Source organism: Erythrolamprus reginae, chromosome 10, assembly GCF_031021105.1.
Source record: "Erythrolamprus reginae isolate rEryReg1 chromosome 10, rEryReg1.hap1, whole genome shotgun sequence".
NCBI lineage: Eukaryota > Metazoa > Chordata > Lepidosauria > Squamata > Dipsadidae > Erythrolamprus > Erythrolamprus reginae.
The window spans coordinates 6,730,246-6,748,930 of NC_091959.1; the positions used below are offsets into that span (position 1 = coordinate 6,730,246).

At 46.9% G+C, this 18,685-nt stretch overlaps 1 protein-coding gene across 1 annotated transcript in view; it reads left to right on the plus strand.

The window, feature by feature from the left end:
• TRIP4 (thyroid hormone receptor interactor 4) overlaps positions 1–18,307 on the plus strand; it is a 45,976-nt gene extending 27,669 nt beyond the window's left edge. The window contains 2 exon segments of the mRNA XM_070763056.1: positions 14,203–14,305; positions 18,045–18,307. Of these exon segments, the coding sequence (XP_070619157.1) occupies positions 14,203–14,305; positions 18,045–18,112 (171 nt within the window). The 3' untranslated portion in view covers positions 18,113–18,307.
• Positions 18,308–18,685: the final 378 nt, after the last annotated feature.

Consider the following 18,685-nt stretch of genomic DNA (forward strand, 5'->3'; position numbering starts at 1 on the left):
ACTCAGTTACGTAGGGATGTAACCAATTCCTGTTGGCTCTGGATTGCATTGTCAATAGCAGGGAGATCTGGGTATTGTGGTTTCCTATTCCTGCTTTAGAGGACAGATGTTCAAGGCCCAGCCACTGTTGACTGTTGTGAGTTCTTCTGGCCACCTAAGGACCTTGCTTCTTGGGAGGCTGGGGGAGGGGGCATGATCAGGGGACATGGCCATCTCAAAGTCCCTCATCGAGGCTCAATTTTTTTGCCACAACTGCCTCCTTCAGTCCTCTTCTGGCGAAAATAGAGCTTGGCAAGGCCACGTGAAGCCCTCTCGGGCTCTGTTTTTAGCTACGATGGTCTCTTGCAGTCCTGCCAGCAAAAATAGAGCTTGGCAAGGCCACGTGAAGCCCTCCCAGGCTCTGTTTTCAGCCACGATGGTCTCCTGCAGTCCTCTGCCAGCAAAAATAGAGCTTGGCAAGGCCACGTGAAGCCCTCCCAGGCTCTGTTTTCAGCCACGATGGTCTCCTGCAGTCCTCTGCCAGCAAAAATAGAGCTTGGCAAGGCCACGTGAAGCCCTCCCAGGCTCTGTTTTCAGCCACGATGGTCTCCTGCAGTCCTCTGCCAGCAAAAATAGAGCTTGGCAAGGCCACGTGAAGCCCTCCCAGGCTCTGTTTTCAACCACGATGGTCTCCTGCAGTCCTCTGCCAGCAAAAATAGAGCTTGGCAAGGCCACGTGAAGCCCTCTCGGGCTCTGTTTTTAGCCACGATGGTCTCCTGCAGTCCTCTGCCAGCAAAAATAGAGCTTGGCAAGGCCACGTGAAGCCCTCCCAGGCTCTGTTTTCAGCCACAATGGCCTCCTGCAGTCCTCCACCAGTAAAAATTGAGCTGGTGGAGGACTGCAGGGGGCTGTTGCGGCCAAAAACAGAGCCCAGAAGGGCTTTGCGTGGCCATCCTGAGCTCCATTTTCACTGGCAGACGCACCACGGGCCAGTCTTTCCCTGCGGCCCTAACGGGCCTACAGGCCAAATCTAAGCATCCGGCAGGCTGTATACAGCCTGTGAGCCTTGAGACCCTGCCCTACATGGTCCTTTCCTCAAAGTAGCCGAGCTTGTTAGAAGCCAACTAATCTTCTGGTGCCGAAGAGCCCGTCAAGCGTTCGGTGGTGAGGAGCCAGAACCTCCTTCCCTTTTCCAGGCGAGAGGCTAATAGATTAAACACATCCCCATAACGGGCGTCGGATCAGAGCCGCTCAGCATCTTGACAACCAGCAGGCAGTTTACGTTGGAGGAATTGGATGGCGGAGCAAGCCAATTGGCTGTGTCCTGCTTCTCCGGCAAAGGGGACTCTTGTGCTTGGAAGCCTTTAATGATGCGAGTCTCTATTTATAACTTTCCCCGATTTGGCGGATCAGCTGGATTCAGGCAGGCTCCCCTGCTGCTTCTACATCTGTTGCATAAAGCCACGCGGACCGCTCAAAAGGCATTTCTGCGCGGCCTCGGGAAGATCGTCTTATGCGTGTCTTATTTGGGGGGGCAATTGCCAGTCCATTTCACAGACACCGAGCCCGCAAGCTTCTTATAACATCCTTGCAGCCACCTTACATGTGTGACCGCGAAGAAAAGCGGTGTCTCTTTGATTCGTGCCTTCAGCCACCTTTACAGGTAATGCGTTTGGCAGAATTGTCATCAGGATAAAATAGCTCTTGCTACAGGTTTATTATTATTATTATTATCAATACAACACAGCAAACGAGATCACTATGCTGGATTTCGTATTTCACCACCTGTCGGGCGCTTCCCAAGCACCTAGGACTGCGCGATGTAGCAGCGAACTATGTGTGCTGATCCCAGTAAAGCCGCCTTTTGCAATTGGCAGATGGAGATTTTGTCAATTCCGATGGTTTTCAAATGTCCACTGAGATCCTTTGGCACTGCAGCCAGCATGCCAAGGACCACTTTCATGGGCTTATGCCAGAGTCGTTGCAGCTCGATTTTTAGATCTTCATACTTCACTAATTTCTTTAGCTGCTTCTCCTCAATTCTGCTGTCCCCTGGGATTGCGATGTCGATGATCCATACTTTCTTTTTCTCCACAATCATAGAAACATAGAAGACTGACGGCAGAAAAAGACCTCATGGTCCATCTAGCCTGCCCTTATATTATTTCCTGTATTTTATCTTACAATGGATATATGTTTATCCCAGGCATGTTTAAATTCAGTTACTGTGGATTTACCAACCACGTCTGCTGGACGTTTGTTCCAAGGATATACTACGTTGCTTTTGATCTTTCCCCCAACTAACTTCAGATTGTGCCCCCTTGTTCTTGTGTTCTCTTTGCTATTAAAAACACTTCCCTCCTGAACCTTATTTAACCCTTTCACATATTTAAATGTTTCGATCATGTCCCCCCTTTTCCTTCTGTCCTCCAGACTATACAGACTGAGTTCATGAAGTCTTTCCTGATACATTTTATGCTTAAGACCTTCCACCATTCTTGTAGCCCGTCTTTGGACCATAGTTCCCTCTAAGCTGAGCAGAGAGCAATCGCTCACTTAAAAATCATCATCAACTCAGAGTTTTCCAGACCTGCCCAGAAGCCGAGAGGGAAAGAGTGAGAGGGAAGGAGAGAGAGAGAAACAGATAGAAAAAAGAGAGGAAGGAAAAGAGAAAGAAAAAGAATGGGAGTAAGGAAGAGAGAAAGAAAATCAAAATCTAGTTTGAAACTAGCTCAACTATTTAAGTGGCGTTTTGATATTGATAGAGTTGCCCTATTATGAGCTCACTGTTATAGACACACAATACAGTATTTTATTTTGAAATTCTCTGCGACAAAACAGGGTGGGTTTTTTGTTTGTTTGTTTGTTTGTTTGTTTGTTTGTTCGTTCGTTCGTTCGTTCATTCATTCATTCATTCATTCATTTATTTATTTATTTATTTATTATTTCTGTGCTGCCCAGTCCCAAAGGGACTGCCGCTCAGACACTATACTTTTCCGCCCACCCCCAAAAAAAATTAGAGGGAACACTGCTTTGGACCCGTTCAATTTTGTCAATATCTTTTTGTAGGTGGAGGTCCCCAGAACTGAACACAGTACTCCAAATGTGGTCTCACCAGCGCTCTATATAAGGGGATCACAATCTCCCTCTTCCTGCTTGTTATACCTCTAGCTATGCAGCCAAGCATCCTACTTGCTTTCCCTACCGCCTGACTGCACTGCTCACCCATTTTGAGACTGTCAGAAATCACTACCCCTAAATCCTTCTCTTCTGAAGTTTTTTATGATGTCTGATGTGATTTGGAGAAAAAGAAAGTATGGATCATCAATTATTGTTGTTGTTGTTGTTTTTGGAAGGGACCTTGCAGGTCATCTAGTCCAACCCCTTGCTGGTGCAGGAGACCCTACATCACACTAGTCCAATAGCAGTCCGGTCTTTTCTTAAAGGTCTCTAGTGTTGGAGCGTCCACCACCTCTGCAGGCAAGCCCTTCCACTGGTTGATCGCTCTCACCGTCAGAAACTTCCTCCTTATTTCCAGGTTGAATCTCTCCTTGGACTTTTGTAGTGTGGTGACCAAAACTTTTTCTCACCTTCTCAGAGTTTGCTTGCCAGTTCATTTTTTCAAGAAAGTGGGCTTCACTTGGACTTAAAAAAAAAATAAAAAATTATTATACAAAGAACATCTGGTTTCCAAACAACGAAGAAGAAAAAACCCACTTTAGGTCTCTGAGAAATAGTGAAACAAGAACTTCAATTCATCGTGTCGACACTTTTCCATTCCACCATGTCGGAGGCTGGTTGATAACTTTAGCTGACTTAAAGACCCAAATGAGCAGGAAGTCGTAACCACCAGCTAGAATACAGGTAGTTGTCAGCTTAATGATCAGAATGGAGCCCCAAATATTTGCGCTTAAGTGAGATGTGCTTCAGCACATTATTTTATCCCCTGGTTAAGGCTTTTAAAAAACCTTATTTGTAGAGAGTAACAATGAAAGAGTTTGCAATCCAGTAAGAACTGGGAACATTGTTATCACCTGGAAAGAAACATTTGGAGCAAGTTGAGCAATGAAAGAAAACCTTGAAAAAACTTAGGGCTTGGAAAACATTTTTCGCAGAGTAACAATGAAAGATCTTGCAAGCCCTAAGAAAGATCTTGCAAAACAGAGTTGGCCTTCTCCGGGTCCCGTCAACTAAACAATGTCGTTTGGCGGGACCCAGGGGAAGAGCCTTCTCTGTGGCGGCCCCGACCCTTTGGAATCAACTCCCCCCAGATATCAGAGTTGCCCCCACCCTCCTAGCCTTTCGTAAGCTCCTTAAAACCCACCTCTGTCGTCAGGCATGGGGGAATTGACATGTTCCTTCCCCCTAGGCTTATAAAATTTATGTATGGTATGCTAGTGTGTATGATTGGTTTTAACTTGTGGTGTTTTAAAATTAATTTAAATATTGGATTTGTTTACATTGTATGGCGATTGCTGTGAGCCGCCCCGAGTCTGCGGAGAGGGGCGGCATACAAATCTGATTAATAAATAAATAAATAAAAGCCAGTAAGAGCTAGGAACATTGTTAGCATCTGGTTAGAGCTGGAAAGAAACATTCGGAGCAAGTAGAACAATAAGAAAAACCCTACAGTGACAGGGTTTGTAAAACATTATTCACAGAGAGTAACTGCGAAAGAGCTTGCAAGCGGGTAAGAGCTGAGAATATTGCTAGCACCTGATTAGGGCTGGAAAGAAACATTTGGAGCATGTTAGAGCAATGGAAAAAACTGCAAAGACAGAGCTTGGAAAACATCATGGCATCGGACCAGAATATCTCCGGGACTGCCTTCTGCCGCACGAATCCCAGCGACCGGTTAGGTCCCACAGAGTGGGCCTTCTCCGGGTCCCGTCGACTAAACAATGTCGTCTGGCGGGATTCAGGAGAAGAGCCTTCTCTGTGGTGGCTCCGACCCTCTGGAACCAGCTCCCCCCAGAGATTAGGATTGCCCCCACCCTCCTTGCCTTTCGGAAACTCCTTAAAACCCACCTCTGCTGTCAGGCATGGTGGAATTGAAACATCACCCCCTTGCCCATGTAGTTTCTGTGTATGATTCGATTGTGTGCTTGTTTTTTTATATATTGGGGTTTCTTTTGGATTTTTTAACCTAAAACTGTAATTTAGATTGCTAAATATCAGATTGGTTACTATGTATTGTTTTTTTACCATTGTTGTGAGCCGCCCCGAGTCTACGGAGAGGGGCGGCATATAAATCCAATAAATCTAATCTAAATCTAATTGTTAGCAGAGAGTAACAATGAAAGTACCTGCAAGGTAAGAGCTGGGAAGATCATTAGCACCTAGTTAAGGGGGGAAAGCTTCAAAAAAGAGCTACATAGAGTATAAGAGACACCTGAATTTTCAGCCTTTTTTAGGGAGGAAAAAGGTGCGCCTTATACTCTGAAAAATACGGTAAGTCTAAATCAGTGATTTTCAACCTTTTTTGAGCCGCGGCACATTTTTTACATTTACGAAACCCTGGGGCACATTGAGCGGGGGGGGGGGGGGGGTAAAAAAAGTTTGGACAAAAAATTCTCTCTTTCTCTCTTCCTCCCCTTCACTCTATTTCTTTCTCCCTCCCTCTTTCTCTCCCTTCCTTTCTCTTTCTTTTTTCTCTCTCCATTCCTCTTTCTTTCTCTTCCTTCCTTCCTTCCTCTTTTTTGCTCTCTCCCTCCCTCCCTCCCTCCCTCTATGTCTTTCTCTCTCTCCTTCCCTCCCTCTCTTTCTCTCTCTCTCTTGCTTTCTTTCTTTCTCTCTCTTTCTTTCTCTTGTTCTTTCTCTCTTGCCTTTTCTCTCTCTTGCTTTCTTTCTCTCTGAGCTTCGCGGCACACCTGACCATGTCTCGCGGCACACTAGTGTGCCACGGCACACTGGTTGAAAACCACTGGTCTAAATGAATGAATGAGTGAGTGAGTGAATGAGTAACTCAGCTTCACGGTTTTCCAAGCAAGCAAACCTTCCTTGGTTCGAATCCGGTCTTGGCTCTGCAGATCCATCATAGATCCTAGCCCGGGAACACTGGATCCTGCCTTCTAATCCAGCGTGCCCTTCCCAAGCTCACCTCCTTTGCCGCCCCCCCTTTCCAGCTGCACGCCGTCGGTGAAAAGTGCGAAGGGAGTTCACACGAAGGGCGAGATGAAAGGCAAGTGAAGTAGCCTGGTGGGAGCTCTTTGCGTCTCCCCCATCAAAGCAGCCAAAAACTACTTTGTTTTTGTTATCTTTGAGTGGCAGAGAGAAGCTCTTGACAGTCTCCAGGGGAGACGCTGCCCGCCATCAATAGCACAGCACCGTCACCACGATGATGATGGTTTGCAACTTTATCGGTTGAGGCAGCAAAGGAAGGCCGCTTCGGAACAAAGGCGTCTGGATTAGCCCGTCATTACTGTTTCTGCACCGTTCCTTCCTCGCTTCTTCCTCCACAGGGTAACTTTCTCACAATCCAGGCAGGGTGGCTTCTGAAAACACTACCATCCCACACTCCTTCTCCCCTAAACCCTGAATACCGGTAGTCCTCAACGTATGACCAGCAACCGAGCTCAATTTTTTTGTTCTAAGTGCAACAATTTTTTTTTCAAAAAATAATCTTTATTGAATACTGTATATACATTTTTTAAAAAGGACATATAATAATACACAATAGAACAATAATATGAATTGTACAGATGAGAGAATAAAGGAAAGATTAGAAATAAAATAAAGTAAGAAAATTAAAGAAAAAAGATTATTATTATTATTATTATTATTATTATTATTATTATTATTATTTATTAGATTTGTATGCCGCCCCTCTCCGTAGACTCGGGGCAGCTCACAATAGTAAAACAATATATAATAACAAATCTAATACAGTGAACCCTCGATCATCGCGAGGGTTCCGTTCCAGGACCCCACGCGATGATCGATTTTTAGCGAAGTAGCGGTGCGGAAGTAAAAACACCATCTGCGCGTGCGCAGATGGTGTTTTTGCTTCCACTGCCGCCCGCCCTTCGCCCGCCCACCCCGTTGCTCGCGCCTGGGGTGCGCGCGTGCTTGGGGACTCCCTAGCTCCGCTTCCCAGCTGGGGAGCGGAGCTGGGATGTCCCCAAGCGCGCGCGCTTTCCCCAGCAACGCGCGCGCGGTGGGGACTCCCTAGATCCGCTTCCCAGCTGGGGAGCGGAGCTGGGATGTCCCCAAGCGCGCGCGCTTTCCCCAGCAACGCGCGCGCGGTGGGGACTCCCTAGATCCGCTTCCCAGCTGGGGAGCGGAGCTGGGATGTCCCCAAGCGCGCGCGCTTTCCCCAGCAATGCGCGCGCGGTGGGGACTCCCTAGATCCGCTTCCCAGCTGGGGAGCGGAGCTGGGATGTCCCCAAGCGCGCGCGCTTTCCCCAGCAACGCGCGCGCGGTGGGGACTCCCTAGATCCGCTTCCCAGCTGGGGAGCGGAGCTGGGATGTCCCCAAGCGCGCGCGCTTTCCCCAGCAACGCGCGCGCGGTGGGGACTCCCTAGATCCGCTTCCCAGCTGGGGAGCGGAGCTGGGATGTCCCCAAGCGCGCGCGCTTTCCCCAGCAACGCGCGCGCGGTGGGGACTCCCTAGATCCGCCTCCCAGCTGGGGAGCGGAGCTGGGATGTCCCCAAGCGCGCGCGCTTTCCCCAGCAACGCGCGCGCGGTGGGGACTCCCTAGATCCGCTTCCCAGCTGGGGAGCGGAGCTGGGATGTCCCCAAGCGCGCGCGCTTTCCCCAGCAACGCGCGCGCGGTGGGGACTCCCTAGATCCGCTTCCCAGCTGGGGAGCGGAGCTGGGGTGTCCCAGGGAAGCCTCTGGGGGAAGGGGGAAGACCCAGGGAAGCCTCTGCCCGGCGGGGAAACTCCACCATCTACGCATGCGTGGAAGGGCACGCATGCGCAGATGGTGGAGTTTACTTCCGGGTTGAAAACTCGCGAAATAGCCCTTTCGCGATACTTGAGGACGCGAAACTCGAGGGTTCACTGTAATTAAAATATCTTTAAAAAAACTTATTTAAAAGCAAGACATACACACAAACATACCATGCATAAACTATATAGGCCAGGGGAGATGTTTCAATTCCCCCATACCTGACGGCAGAGGTGGGTTTTAAGGAGTTTATGAAAGGCAAGGAGGGTGGGGGCAATCCTAATCTTTGGGGGGAGATGGTTCCAGAGGGTCGGGGCCGCCACAGAGAAGGCTCTTCCCCTAGGTCTCGCCAGACGACATTGTTTAGTTGATGGAAACCGGAGAAGGCCAACTCTGTGGGACCTAACTGATCGCTGGGATTCGTGCGGCAGAAGGCGGTCCGGGAGATATTCTAGTCCGATGCCATGAAGGGCTTTATAGGTCATAACCAACTCTTGGATAGGATCAAGAATTGGATAGAGTTGGATAGGATCAAGAATTCAAAGGTTTCTCAAATGTTGGCAAATGATAAAAGCAATACATAATGACAAATCTAATAGTTAGAGTCTAAAATAACAATAATACATTTTAAAAGTCTAAAAAACAAGAAACCCCAATATATAAAAACATACATACAGTCATATCATACACAAAAAACTACATAGGCAGGGGGTTCCCCCACGCTTGACGATTAGAGGGAAAGAGAGAAATGTTATGTCAACTGTCGATGACATTTCGATCACATACGACCTATAATTTCAGTTGTATGGTAGCTGTAGATTTCCCCTCAGTTTCAGTTGTTTATAATAATATTTGTTGGCTAGATGTTGCACCATCGGGTGAAATCCTTTTGTATATCAGTGATTAATTTTTCATCTTTAATGGTACTACAATTTGCCATAATCCAAAGGCCCAAATATTTAACTTTTTTGTGGTTTTTATTTTAAATAATTCTTCTAATTCTATGTCATGTTTTTGACAGATTGCATTTGCTTTTCTTAACAGTTGTCGTTAAGATAGCTTTGTCCCCATTTCCTGCCTCCGTCATTAAGCGAATTGGCCTAGTTGTTTAATTACGACCACGATTGTTAAGTGAGTCAATTGCCAAACATTTGAATTTGAATCAGGCGAACCTAAGAGTGAAACGCGGTTGTAAGTCTCTTTTTCCAATGCTGCCGGGGCTTCGAACAATCACTAAATGAGCTTTTTGCAAATCGAGGAGTTGTTTATAAAGACAAAGGTGGTTGGATATGAATACATTCATAAATAAAACCAATCAGGCGTTTCTGTTTATAGAGATGATTCTCTATAAGCTGGGATTCTCAGCCTCCAAACAGCTGGTGCGGCAGCCGTTTTGCAGCTGGGGAACAACAGAGGCAAAGAGAGTCTCGTGACCATGAAATGAGCTGGCGGGGGGGGGGGGGGATTTCCCACTTCACAGGTGCCATATTTGGTCAAGAAAGACCTGCTACATCGGGGTGGGGGACGGACCATGAGAGTTTGAGTGGACTTGGCTATCTTTGATCCGGCTTAGAAACATAGAAGACTGATGGCAGAAAAAGACCTCATGGTCCATCTAGTCTGCCCTTATACTATTTCCTGTATTTTATCTTACAATGGATATATGCTACAAGAATGGTGGAAGGTCTTAAGTAGAAAACGTATCAGGAAAGACTTAATGAACTCAATCTGTATAGTCTGGAGGACAGAAGGAAAAGGGGGGACATGATCGAAACATTTAAATATGTTAAAGGGTTAAATAAGGTCCAGGAGGGAAGTGTTTTTAATAGGAAAGTGAACACAAGGACAAGGGGACACAATCTGAAGTTAGTTGGGGGAAAGATCAAAAGCAACGTGAGAAAATATTATTTTACTGAAAGAGTAGTAGATCCTTGAAACAAACTTCCAGCAGACGTGGTTGGTCAATCCACAGTAACTGAATTTAAACATGCCTGGGATAAACATACAGTGTTCCCTCGATTTTTGCGGGTTCGAACTTAGCAAATAGCCTATACCACGGTTTTTCAAAAAATATTAATTAAAAAATACTTTGCGGTTTTTTCCCATCCAATGACATCATATGTCATTGCCAAACTAGTAATTTTTGCAAATAAATAACAAAAAAAAATTATTAATAATAATTAGGTTTATAAATATCAGGATCATTAAGTATCTTATTCAATGGATAGTACCAGTAATAATGGTGAGTAAATGGTTGTTAAGGGAATGGGAAATGGTAATTTAGGGGTTTAAAGTCTTAAGGGCTGGCTTGTGATACTGTCCATAGCCAAAAATGGTGTATTTACTTCCGCATCTCTACTTCGCGGAAATTCGACTTTCGCGGGCGGTCTCGGAACACATCCCCCGCGGAAATCGAGGGAACACTGTATATCCATTGTAAGATAAAATACAGGAAAATAGTATAAGGGCAGACTAGATGGACCATGAGGTCTTTTTCTGCCGTCAGTCTTCTATGTTTCTATGTTTCTATATGTTTATCCCAGGCATGTTTAAATTCAGTTACTGTGGATTTACCAACCACGTCTGCTGGAAGTTTGTTCCAAGGATCTACTACTCTTTCAGTGAAATAATATTTTCTCACGTTGCTTTTGATCTTTCCCCCAACTAACTTCAGATTGTGTCCCCTTGTTCTTGTGTTCACTTTCCTATTAAAAACACTTCCCTCCTGGACCTTATTTAACCCTTTAACATATTTAAATGTTCGATCATGTCCCCCCTTTTCCTTCTGTCCTCCAGACTATACGGGCTTAGATTTCAGCTTCCTTGTTCTTGGATTTAGCAGATTTCTCTCTCGAGCTCTTTTGAGAGCCGACTTGCTCTGTAGTGGTCCAACAAAATCTGATGCCTTACAAGAACCGTAGTTGGTGTAGCAGTTAAAATGCAGACTTGCGGGCTGACTCTGCCTTCAGCCAAGAGTTCAATCCTCACCGGCTCAGAGTGGACTCAGCCTTCCATCCTTCCGAGGTCAGTCAAATGAGGACCCAGATTGTTGGGGGGCAATATGCTGACTCTGTAAACCGCTAAGAGCGGGCTGAAAAACACTGTGGAGCGGTTTATAGATCTACGTGCCCTTCCTTCCTTCCTTCCTTCCTTCCTTCCTTCCTTCCTTCCTTCCTTCTTTCTTCCTTTCTTCTTTCTTCTCTTCCTTCCTTCCTCCCTCCCTTCCTTCCCACTGGTTAGAATACAGTATTGAAGGCTAACTCTGCCCACAGCCAGGAGTTTGATCCTGACTCAGCCTTCTATCCTTCCGAGTTGGGTCAAATGAGGACCCAGATTGTTAGGGGCAAGAGGCTGACTCTGTAAACAACTTAGAGAGGGCTGTAAAAACACTGTGAAGCGGTGTAAAAGTCTACGTACCCTTCCTCCCTTCTCATCCCTTCCCTCCCTCCCTCCCTTAATAATAATAATTAATAATAATTTATTAGATTTGTATGGCGCCCCTCTCCGAAGACTTGGATCCTTCCTTCCTTCCTTCCTTCCTTCCTTCCTTCCTTCCTTCCTTCCTTCCTTCCTTCCTTCCTTTGTAAGATAAAGGGAATTTCCCCTTCCTTCCTTCCTTCCTTCCTTCCTTCCTATCTTCCTTCCTTCCTCCCTCCCTCCTTCCCTCCCTCCCTCCCAGTGGTTAGAATGCAATATTGAAGGCTTACTCTGCCCACAGCTAAGAGTTTGATCCTGATCATCTCAGGATAGATTCAGCCTTCCATCCTTCCGAAGTGGGTCAAATGAGGACCTCGATTGTCGGGGGTAAAAGAGGCTGTAAACCGCTTAGAGAGGGCTGTAAACGCCCTATGAAGCGGTATATAAGTGCTATCGCTATTGCTTCCTCCTGCTCACTCCACCATCCAATTTTCTGCACGCGTTGGGGAGAAGACTCCCAACGTAACCGTCTCCACTTGTGAGAAGAAGTGAAAAGCCATCGAACCCACCGAGGGGCCTTCGCAACGCAGCTGCCTTTCTCAGCTTCCCCATCGGGGATCTGAAAGCCGCCTGCGCATGATGTTCCACCAGCTGATATTTCACAGTTGAAGATACTTCCATGTTCCCAGTGGCTTTGAGGCCTCGCTGCCGGAAGGGTGCCTTCTGCTGTTGCCATCTGCGCAAGCAACGAGGTCATCTCCATTGCCGCCCTGCGCATAGACCTTCTGAAGTTGGCAGTAGGGTAACCGGGGTAGGGGCATCAATGCTTGTGCCCCTTGCTCCAAAGAAGCATCCTATTGGGTGGGCATCCTTCTAGTGCCCTTCAAAGAGCAATCCCTCGTGGGGGTGTTATCTGCTGCCCCCAGTATTTTAATAACAACAACAATAACAACAACAGAGTTGGAAGCAGGGTGTCCAGCAAACCTGGAAAACAGGGAATTATCAGGGAAATTGGCGGTTCTGGGAATTCTTGATAAAAACAGAATAAACCAGGGGAAGAAAGCAAACTACAGTGGTACCTCATGATACGAACCCCTCGCCATATGAACAACCCGAGATACGAACCCGGGGTTCGGAAATTTTTTGCCTCTTCTTACGAACTTTTTCCATCTTACGAACCTGCTGCCGCCACCGAGAAGCCCCGCCGCCCGGCTGTCGCTTTTTGAAACAGCCGGGGGGCTTCTCAGCGGCCTCCCGAACCCGAACTTTTGCCGAACTTCCGGGTTCGGCGTTCAGGAGGCCGCCTAGAAGCCCCCCGGCTGTTTCAAAAGGTGACAGCCGGGCGGCGGGGCTTCTCGACGGCCTCCCCAAATGCCGAACCCGGAAGTTCGGCAAAAGTTCGGGTTCGGGAGGCCGCTGAGAAGCACCGCCGCCCGGCTGTCACCTTTTGAAACAGCCAGGGGGCTTCTCAGTGTCCTCCTGAACCTGAATGCCAAACCAGAACTTCCGGGTTTGGGAGAACGCCAAGAAGCGCTCGGCTGTTTCAAAAGGTGACAGCCGGGCGGCGGCGTTTTTTTTGCGTTATTTTTTCGTTGCACGCATTAATTCATTTTACATTATTTCCTATGGGAAACAATGTTTCGTCTTACGAACTTTTCGCCTTACGAACCTCCCCCCTGGGAACCAATTAGGTTCGTAAGACGAGGTATTACTGTATTAAAATGTTTTAAAGTTGGGGAAAGTCGGGGTTTAAAAAAACCCCGGATCATGTCTGCTTTTGTTAGTTTGAAGCAGCTCAAAAGAAGGGTCACTCATGCCCTCATCACCTCGAGGTTCGACTACTGTAATGCTCTCTACATGGGGCTACCTTTGAAAAGTGTTCGGAAACTTCAGATCGTGCAGAATGCAGCTGCGAGAGCAGTCACGGGCTTCCCCAAGGTATGCCCATGTTACACCAACACTCCGCAGTCTGCATTGGTTGCCGATCAGTTTCCGGTCACAATTCAAAGTGTTGGTTATGACCTATAAAGCCCTTCATGGCACCGGACCAGGATATCTCCGAGACCGCCTTCTGCCGCACGAATCCCAGCGACCGATTAGGTCCCACAGAGTGGGCCTTCTCCGGGTCCCGTCAACTAAACAATGTCGGTTGGCGGGCCCCAGGGGAAGAGCCTTCTCTGTGGCGGCCCCGACTCTCTGGAACCAACTCCCCCCGGAGATTAGAACTGCCCCTACTCTCCCTGCCTTCCGTAAACTCCTTAAAACCCACCTTTGCCGTCAGGCATGGGGGAACTGAAACACCTCCCCCGGGCATGTACAATTTATGCATGGTATGTTTGTGTGTGTGTTTTGTTAGTAAAATGGGGTTCTTTTTAAATCTTTTTAAATATTTTAAATTATATTTGGATTTGTCATGAATTGCTGTATCTTGCTGTGAGCCGCCCCGAGTCTGCAGAGAGGGGCGGCATACAAATCTAAATAAATAAGTAAGTAAGTAAGTAAGTAAGTAAGTAAGTAAATAAAATAAATAAAATAAAATAAAATAAAATAAAAGAAAGAAAGAAAGAAAGAAAGGGATTCCCAAAAAACAAAATATCTCTGCTTACTCCCAGGCTGCGATTTTGCAGTGCAAAATCTCTCCCAAGGTTGATTCTAGCCCTGTTTTTGAGAACGGGCTGCTGGGATTTCTTTACACTTGCAGTGTGGCTCCCTTTGATCTGGATTTTTCCCTTTTGAAGAGATTTCAAGGGGGAGGGGGCGGCCTTCGCCTTTCAACTTGGTTGGCAGTGTTTGAAACATTTCCTCCCCTCTGTTTGGGTAGTTTTCTTGCCTTAATTTATTGTGGCGCTGATAACCTATTTGTAATGCTGCTGTTTCTGTTCTCTCCCTTCTCTTCCCCCCCCCCCAACCTTCTAGCATCCCCAGCTGAGCCAGGAGTCGTCTTCTCCATTTGTCTTCATCTGTTCTAACCCCCAGGAGATGGTTATTAAGTTTCCCATCAAGGGCAAACATAAACTCTGTAAGTAGCAGTCTCTACTCCTGAAGGAGGGAGGAGGCTGGCCAAATGACCCTGGGTAGGGAAGGTGGGGTGAGGGCTTCCTTCCTTCCTTCCTTCCTTCCTTCCTTCCTTCCTTCCTTCCTTCCTTCCTTCCTTAGATAAAGAGAATTTCTCCTTCCTTCCTTCCTTCCTTCCTTCCTTCCTTCCTTCCTTCCTAAGATAAAGAGAATTTCTCCTTCCTTCCTTCCTTCCTTCCTTCCTTCCTTTGTAAGATAAAGAGAATTTTTCCTTCCTTCCTTCCTTCCTTCCTAAGATAAAGAGAATTTCTCCTTCCTTCCTTCCTTCCTTCCTTCCTTTGTAAGATAAAGAGAATTTGTCCTTCCTTCCTTCCTTCCTTCCTTCCTTCCTTCCTTCCTTCCTTCCTTCCTTCCTTTGTAAGATAAAGAGAATTTCTCCTTCCTTCCTTCCTTCGATAAAGAGAATTTCTCCTTCCTTCCTTCCTTCCAAGTGTGATCGGATACACAAGGAAGTTGTCTTTGGTGCAGATGCTCTCAGTGTACATAAAATACATTCGTCAAGAATCACGAGGTACAACACTTAATGATTGTCATAGGAGTCAAACAAGCAATGAAGAAACAATATTAGTAAAAATCTTAAGGATACAAACAACACGTTACCGCCATACAGTCATAAGTGGGAGGAAATGGGTGATAGGAATGATGAGAAAAAACTAGTAGTAATAGTAGTGCAGACTTGGTAAATAGTTTGACAGAGTTGAGGGAATTATTGGTTTAGCAGAATGATGGGGTTTGGGAAAAATCTGTCCTTGTGTCTAGTTATCTTGGTGTGCAGTGCTCTAGAACAGTGTTTCCCAACCTTGACAACTTGAAGATATTTGGACTTCAGCTCCCAGAATTCCCCAGCCAGCAAATGCTGGCTGGGGAATTCTGGGAGTTGCAGTCCAAATATCTTCAAGTTGCCAAGGTTGGGAAACATTGAGGGTCATTTTGAGGGTAGCATTTGAAACAGTTTATGTCCAGGATGCGAGGGGTCAGTCAATATTTTCACAGCCCTCTTTTTGACTCATGCAGTATACAGGTCCTCAGTATATTGGTCCTCCTGCAGGCATTCCCCGCCCTGCAATTACTAATTAATTATTTGATTTGATTTGATTTGATTTGATTTGTATGCCACCCCTCTCAGTGGACTCGGGGCGGCTAACAACAGTGATAAAAAGAGCATGTAGAAATCTGATACTAAAACAGCTAAAAACCCTTGTTATAAAACCAATCATACATATAAACATACCATGCATAAATTGTAGGAGCCTAGAGGGAAAGAATATCTCAGTTTCCCCATGCCTGACGGCAGAGGTGGGTTTTAAGGCGCTTACGAAAGGCGAGGAGGGTGGGGGCTATTCTAATCCCTGGGGGGAGTTGGTTCCATAGGGCCGGGGCCGCCACAGAGAAGGCTCTTCCCCTGGGTCCCGCCAAACGACATTGCTTAGTCGACGGGGACCCGGAGAAGACCCACTCTGTGGGACCTAACTGGTCGCTGGGATTCGTGCGGCAGAAGGCGGTTCCGGAGATAATCTGGTCCGGTGCCATGAAGGGCTTTATAGGTCATAACAAACACTTTGAATTGTGACCGGAAACTGATCGGCAACCAATGCAGAGTGTTGGTGTGACATGGGCATATTTAGGGAAGCCCATGATTGCTCTCGCAGCTGCATTCTATTATTATATTATTGTAGTCCCAAAACCTGCGTATGGTAAAATTGCTCCGGTCTCCACCGTTGGGAAACAGCATTTGTACCTCTGCAGAGATGGCCTTGTCTACAGCAACGTGCTCACCCTTCTGTTTGCAGCAGACCGAGTGGTACATGTGACGCGACGTGGCTTGGTTTCCTGCCATCCGCGGTGGCTTTGTCTCGCGAAGCAGGGAGCCTGTTGCGGTGAGAGCTGATCGGGCAGCTGTGGCGGCGACACAGCCCTGGACAAGAATGCGCCTGGCCGATCTTGATTCAGTGGAGCAGGGACTTATTCACTGGAGCAGTGACGGTGTGGCCTGCCTGTCTCCTTGGGAGAGCAACTTTCTCCCTTCCAGAATCAAAGTCTTGTCTGTTTCGATCAGCCGTGATGGTTTCCCTCGCTTCCCGGAGGGCTCGGTTGGCTTCTGACAGGAAGGTCCCCGGCAAGCTGTTGACAAATATTCCTGGCTCGGTTTTAGGCGGGTTGCTTAAGGCAGGTGGGGGGGGGAAATACAGCCAGCATTGGAAAGTGTTAGCACATGTCTAGCATGCAAAATTACACTGCTCAAAAATGAATAAATAAAGGGAACACTCAAAGAACTGTATCATCTGTGCATCAGAAAAGTTGGTGGTTGCATGTAGGTGACACAGCAGATTGGAATTTTTGTTGACTTGATTTAAGACGGCCTAATAGTGCAGTGCAGTCAGGCAGTAGGGAAAGCAAGTAGGATGCTTGGCTGCATAGCTAGAGGTATAACAAGCAGGAAGAGGGAGATTATGATCCCGCTATATAGAGCGCTGGTGAGACCACATTTGGAATACTGTGTTCAGTTCTGGAGACCTCACCTACAAAAAGATATTGACAAAATTGAACGGGTCCAAAGACGGGCTACAAGAATGGTGGAAGGTCTTAAGCATAAAACGTCTCAGGAAAGACTTCATGAACTCAATCTGTAGAGTCTGGAGGACAGAAGGAAAAGGGGGGACATGATCGAAACATTTAAATATGTTAAAGGGTTAAATAAGGTCCAGGAGGGAAGTGTTTTTAATAGGAAAGTGAACACAAGAGCAAGGGGACACAATCTGAAGTTAGTTGGGGGAAAGATCAAAAGCAACGTGAGAAAATATTATTTCACTGAAAGAGTAGTAGATCCTTGGAACAAACTTCCAGCAGACGTGGTTGGTAAATCCACAGTAACCAAATTTAAACATGCCTGGGATAAACATATATCCATTGTAAGATAAAATACAGGAAACAGTATAAGGGCATCAGAAAAGTTGGTGATTGCATGTAAGTGACACAGCAGATTAGAAACCAGATTTGGACATCTCAACTAACCAGTTTTGGTCACCACACTACAAAAAAGATGTAGAGGCTTGAGAGAAAGTGCAGAGGAGAGCAACCAGGATGATTAGGGTACTGGAGACTCTAGCATATGGTCGCAGGAACTGGGCATGGCTAGTTTAGCAAAGAGAAGGGCCGTGGGAGACATGATAACAGTGTTCCAACAGATTTAGATTTAATTGGATTTGTATGCTGTTGTGGTTAGCTCTGGCCCAGCTCCTGCCCCAAGGACTGTGGATGTTTTGCTCCTGGTGGAATCTGATAATGAAGGCTCCTCTGACCAAGAAGACATGAGTGACAGGGAGGAGGAGAGTGTGGCAGACAGCTCAGGAGACCAATTATCTCTGGGTGGGGCTGTGGTCATTAGTGAGGCTGCTATAAAGAGCAGCCTGTGGGTTTGGCCATTGTGGAGGATTATCTGATCTTTGTGTTTCATGACTGCTTTACTGACTTTGAGCCTTCTCTGTGGGGCCGCCACAGAGAAGGCTCTTCCCCTGGGTCCCGCCAAGCGGCATTGTTTGGCTGACGGGACCTGGAGAAGACCCACTCTGTGGGACCTAATCGGTCGCTGGGATTCATGAGATCTCAGTGCCTGCAACTGAATTGAATTACAAACAACCATAAACAATAAGTACTGATGAGTTTCCCCTTCTCTCTTTTTTCAGGGAAGCTGGATCCCAAGATTCACCAGGGAGCGAAGAAAGGGTTAATGAAGCAGAAAGTGGCCCCCTGAGTTCCCAAACCCTCCTCCTCCTCCTCCTTCCTCTACTACTCTCAACTCAGGCTGAGGTTTGAGGAGAGGCAGCCCCAGGAGGGCGGATGAGGAAGCAGCGGCACTTAGGAGCTCAAGGGTTTCAAGCAGAAGAAAACAAAGAAGGAAATTGCTGTTACCTTGCATCATTATAATCACAGCCAATATCTATCTGTATACATTGTGCTGAGTTGTTTGTGACCAGAGTTGGAGAGAGTCTTTAGAGAGGGTGGCGTTAGGCCTCAGTATCTCCCCCAGGGGTTGGATGGGCGTCTTAGATTGGACGGACACTTGAGGTCCTCTTCCGGTTTATTTTATTTATTTATTCAATTTTTATGCCGTCCTTCTCCATAGACTCAGGGCGGCTTACAACATGTTAGCAATAGCCCTTTTGAACAGAGCCAGCCTATTGCCCCCACAATCCGGGTCCTCATTTGACCCACCTCGGAAGGATGGAAGGCTGAGTCAACCTTGAGCCGGTGATGAGATTTGAACCGCTGACCTTCAGATCTACAGTCAGCTGCAGTGGCCTGCAGTACAGCACTCTACCTGCTG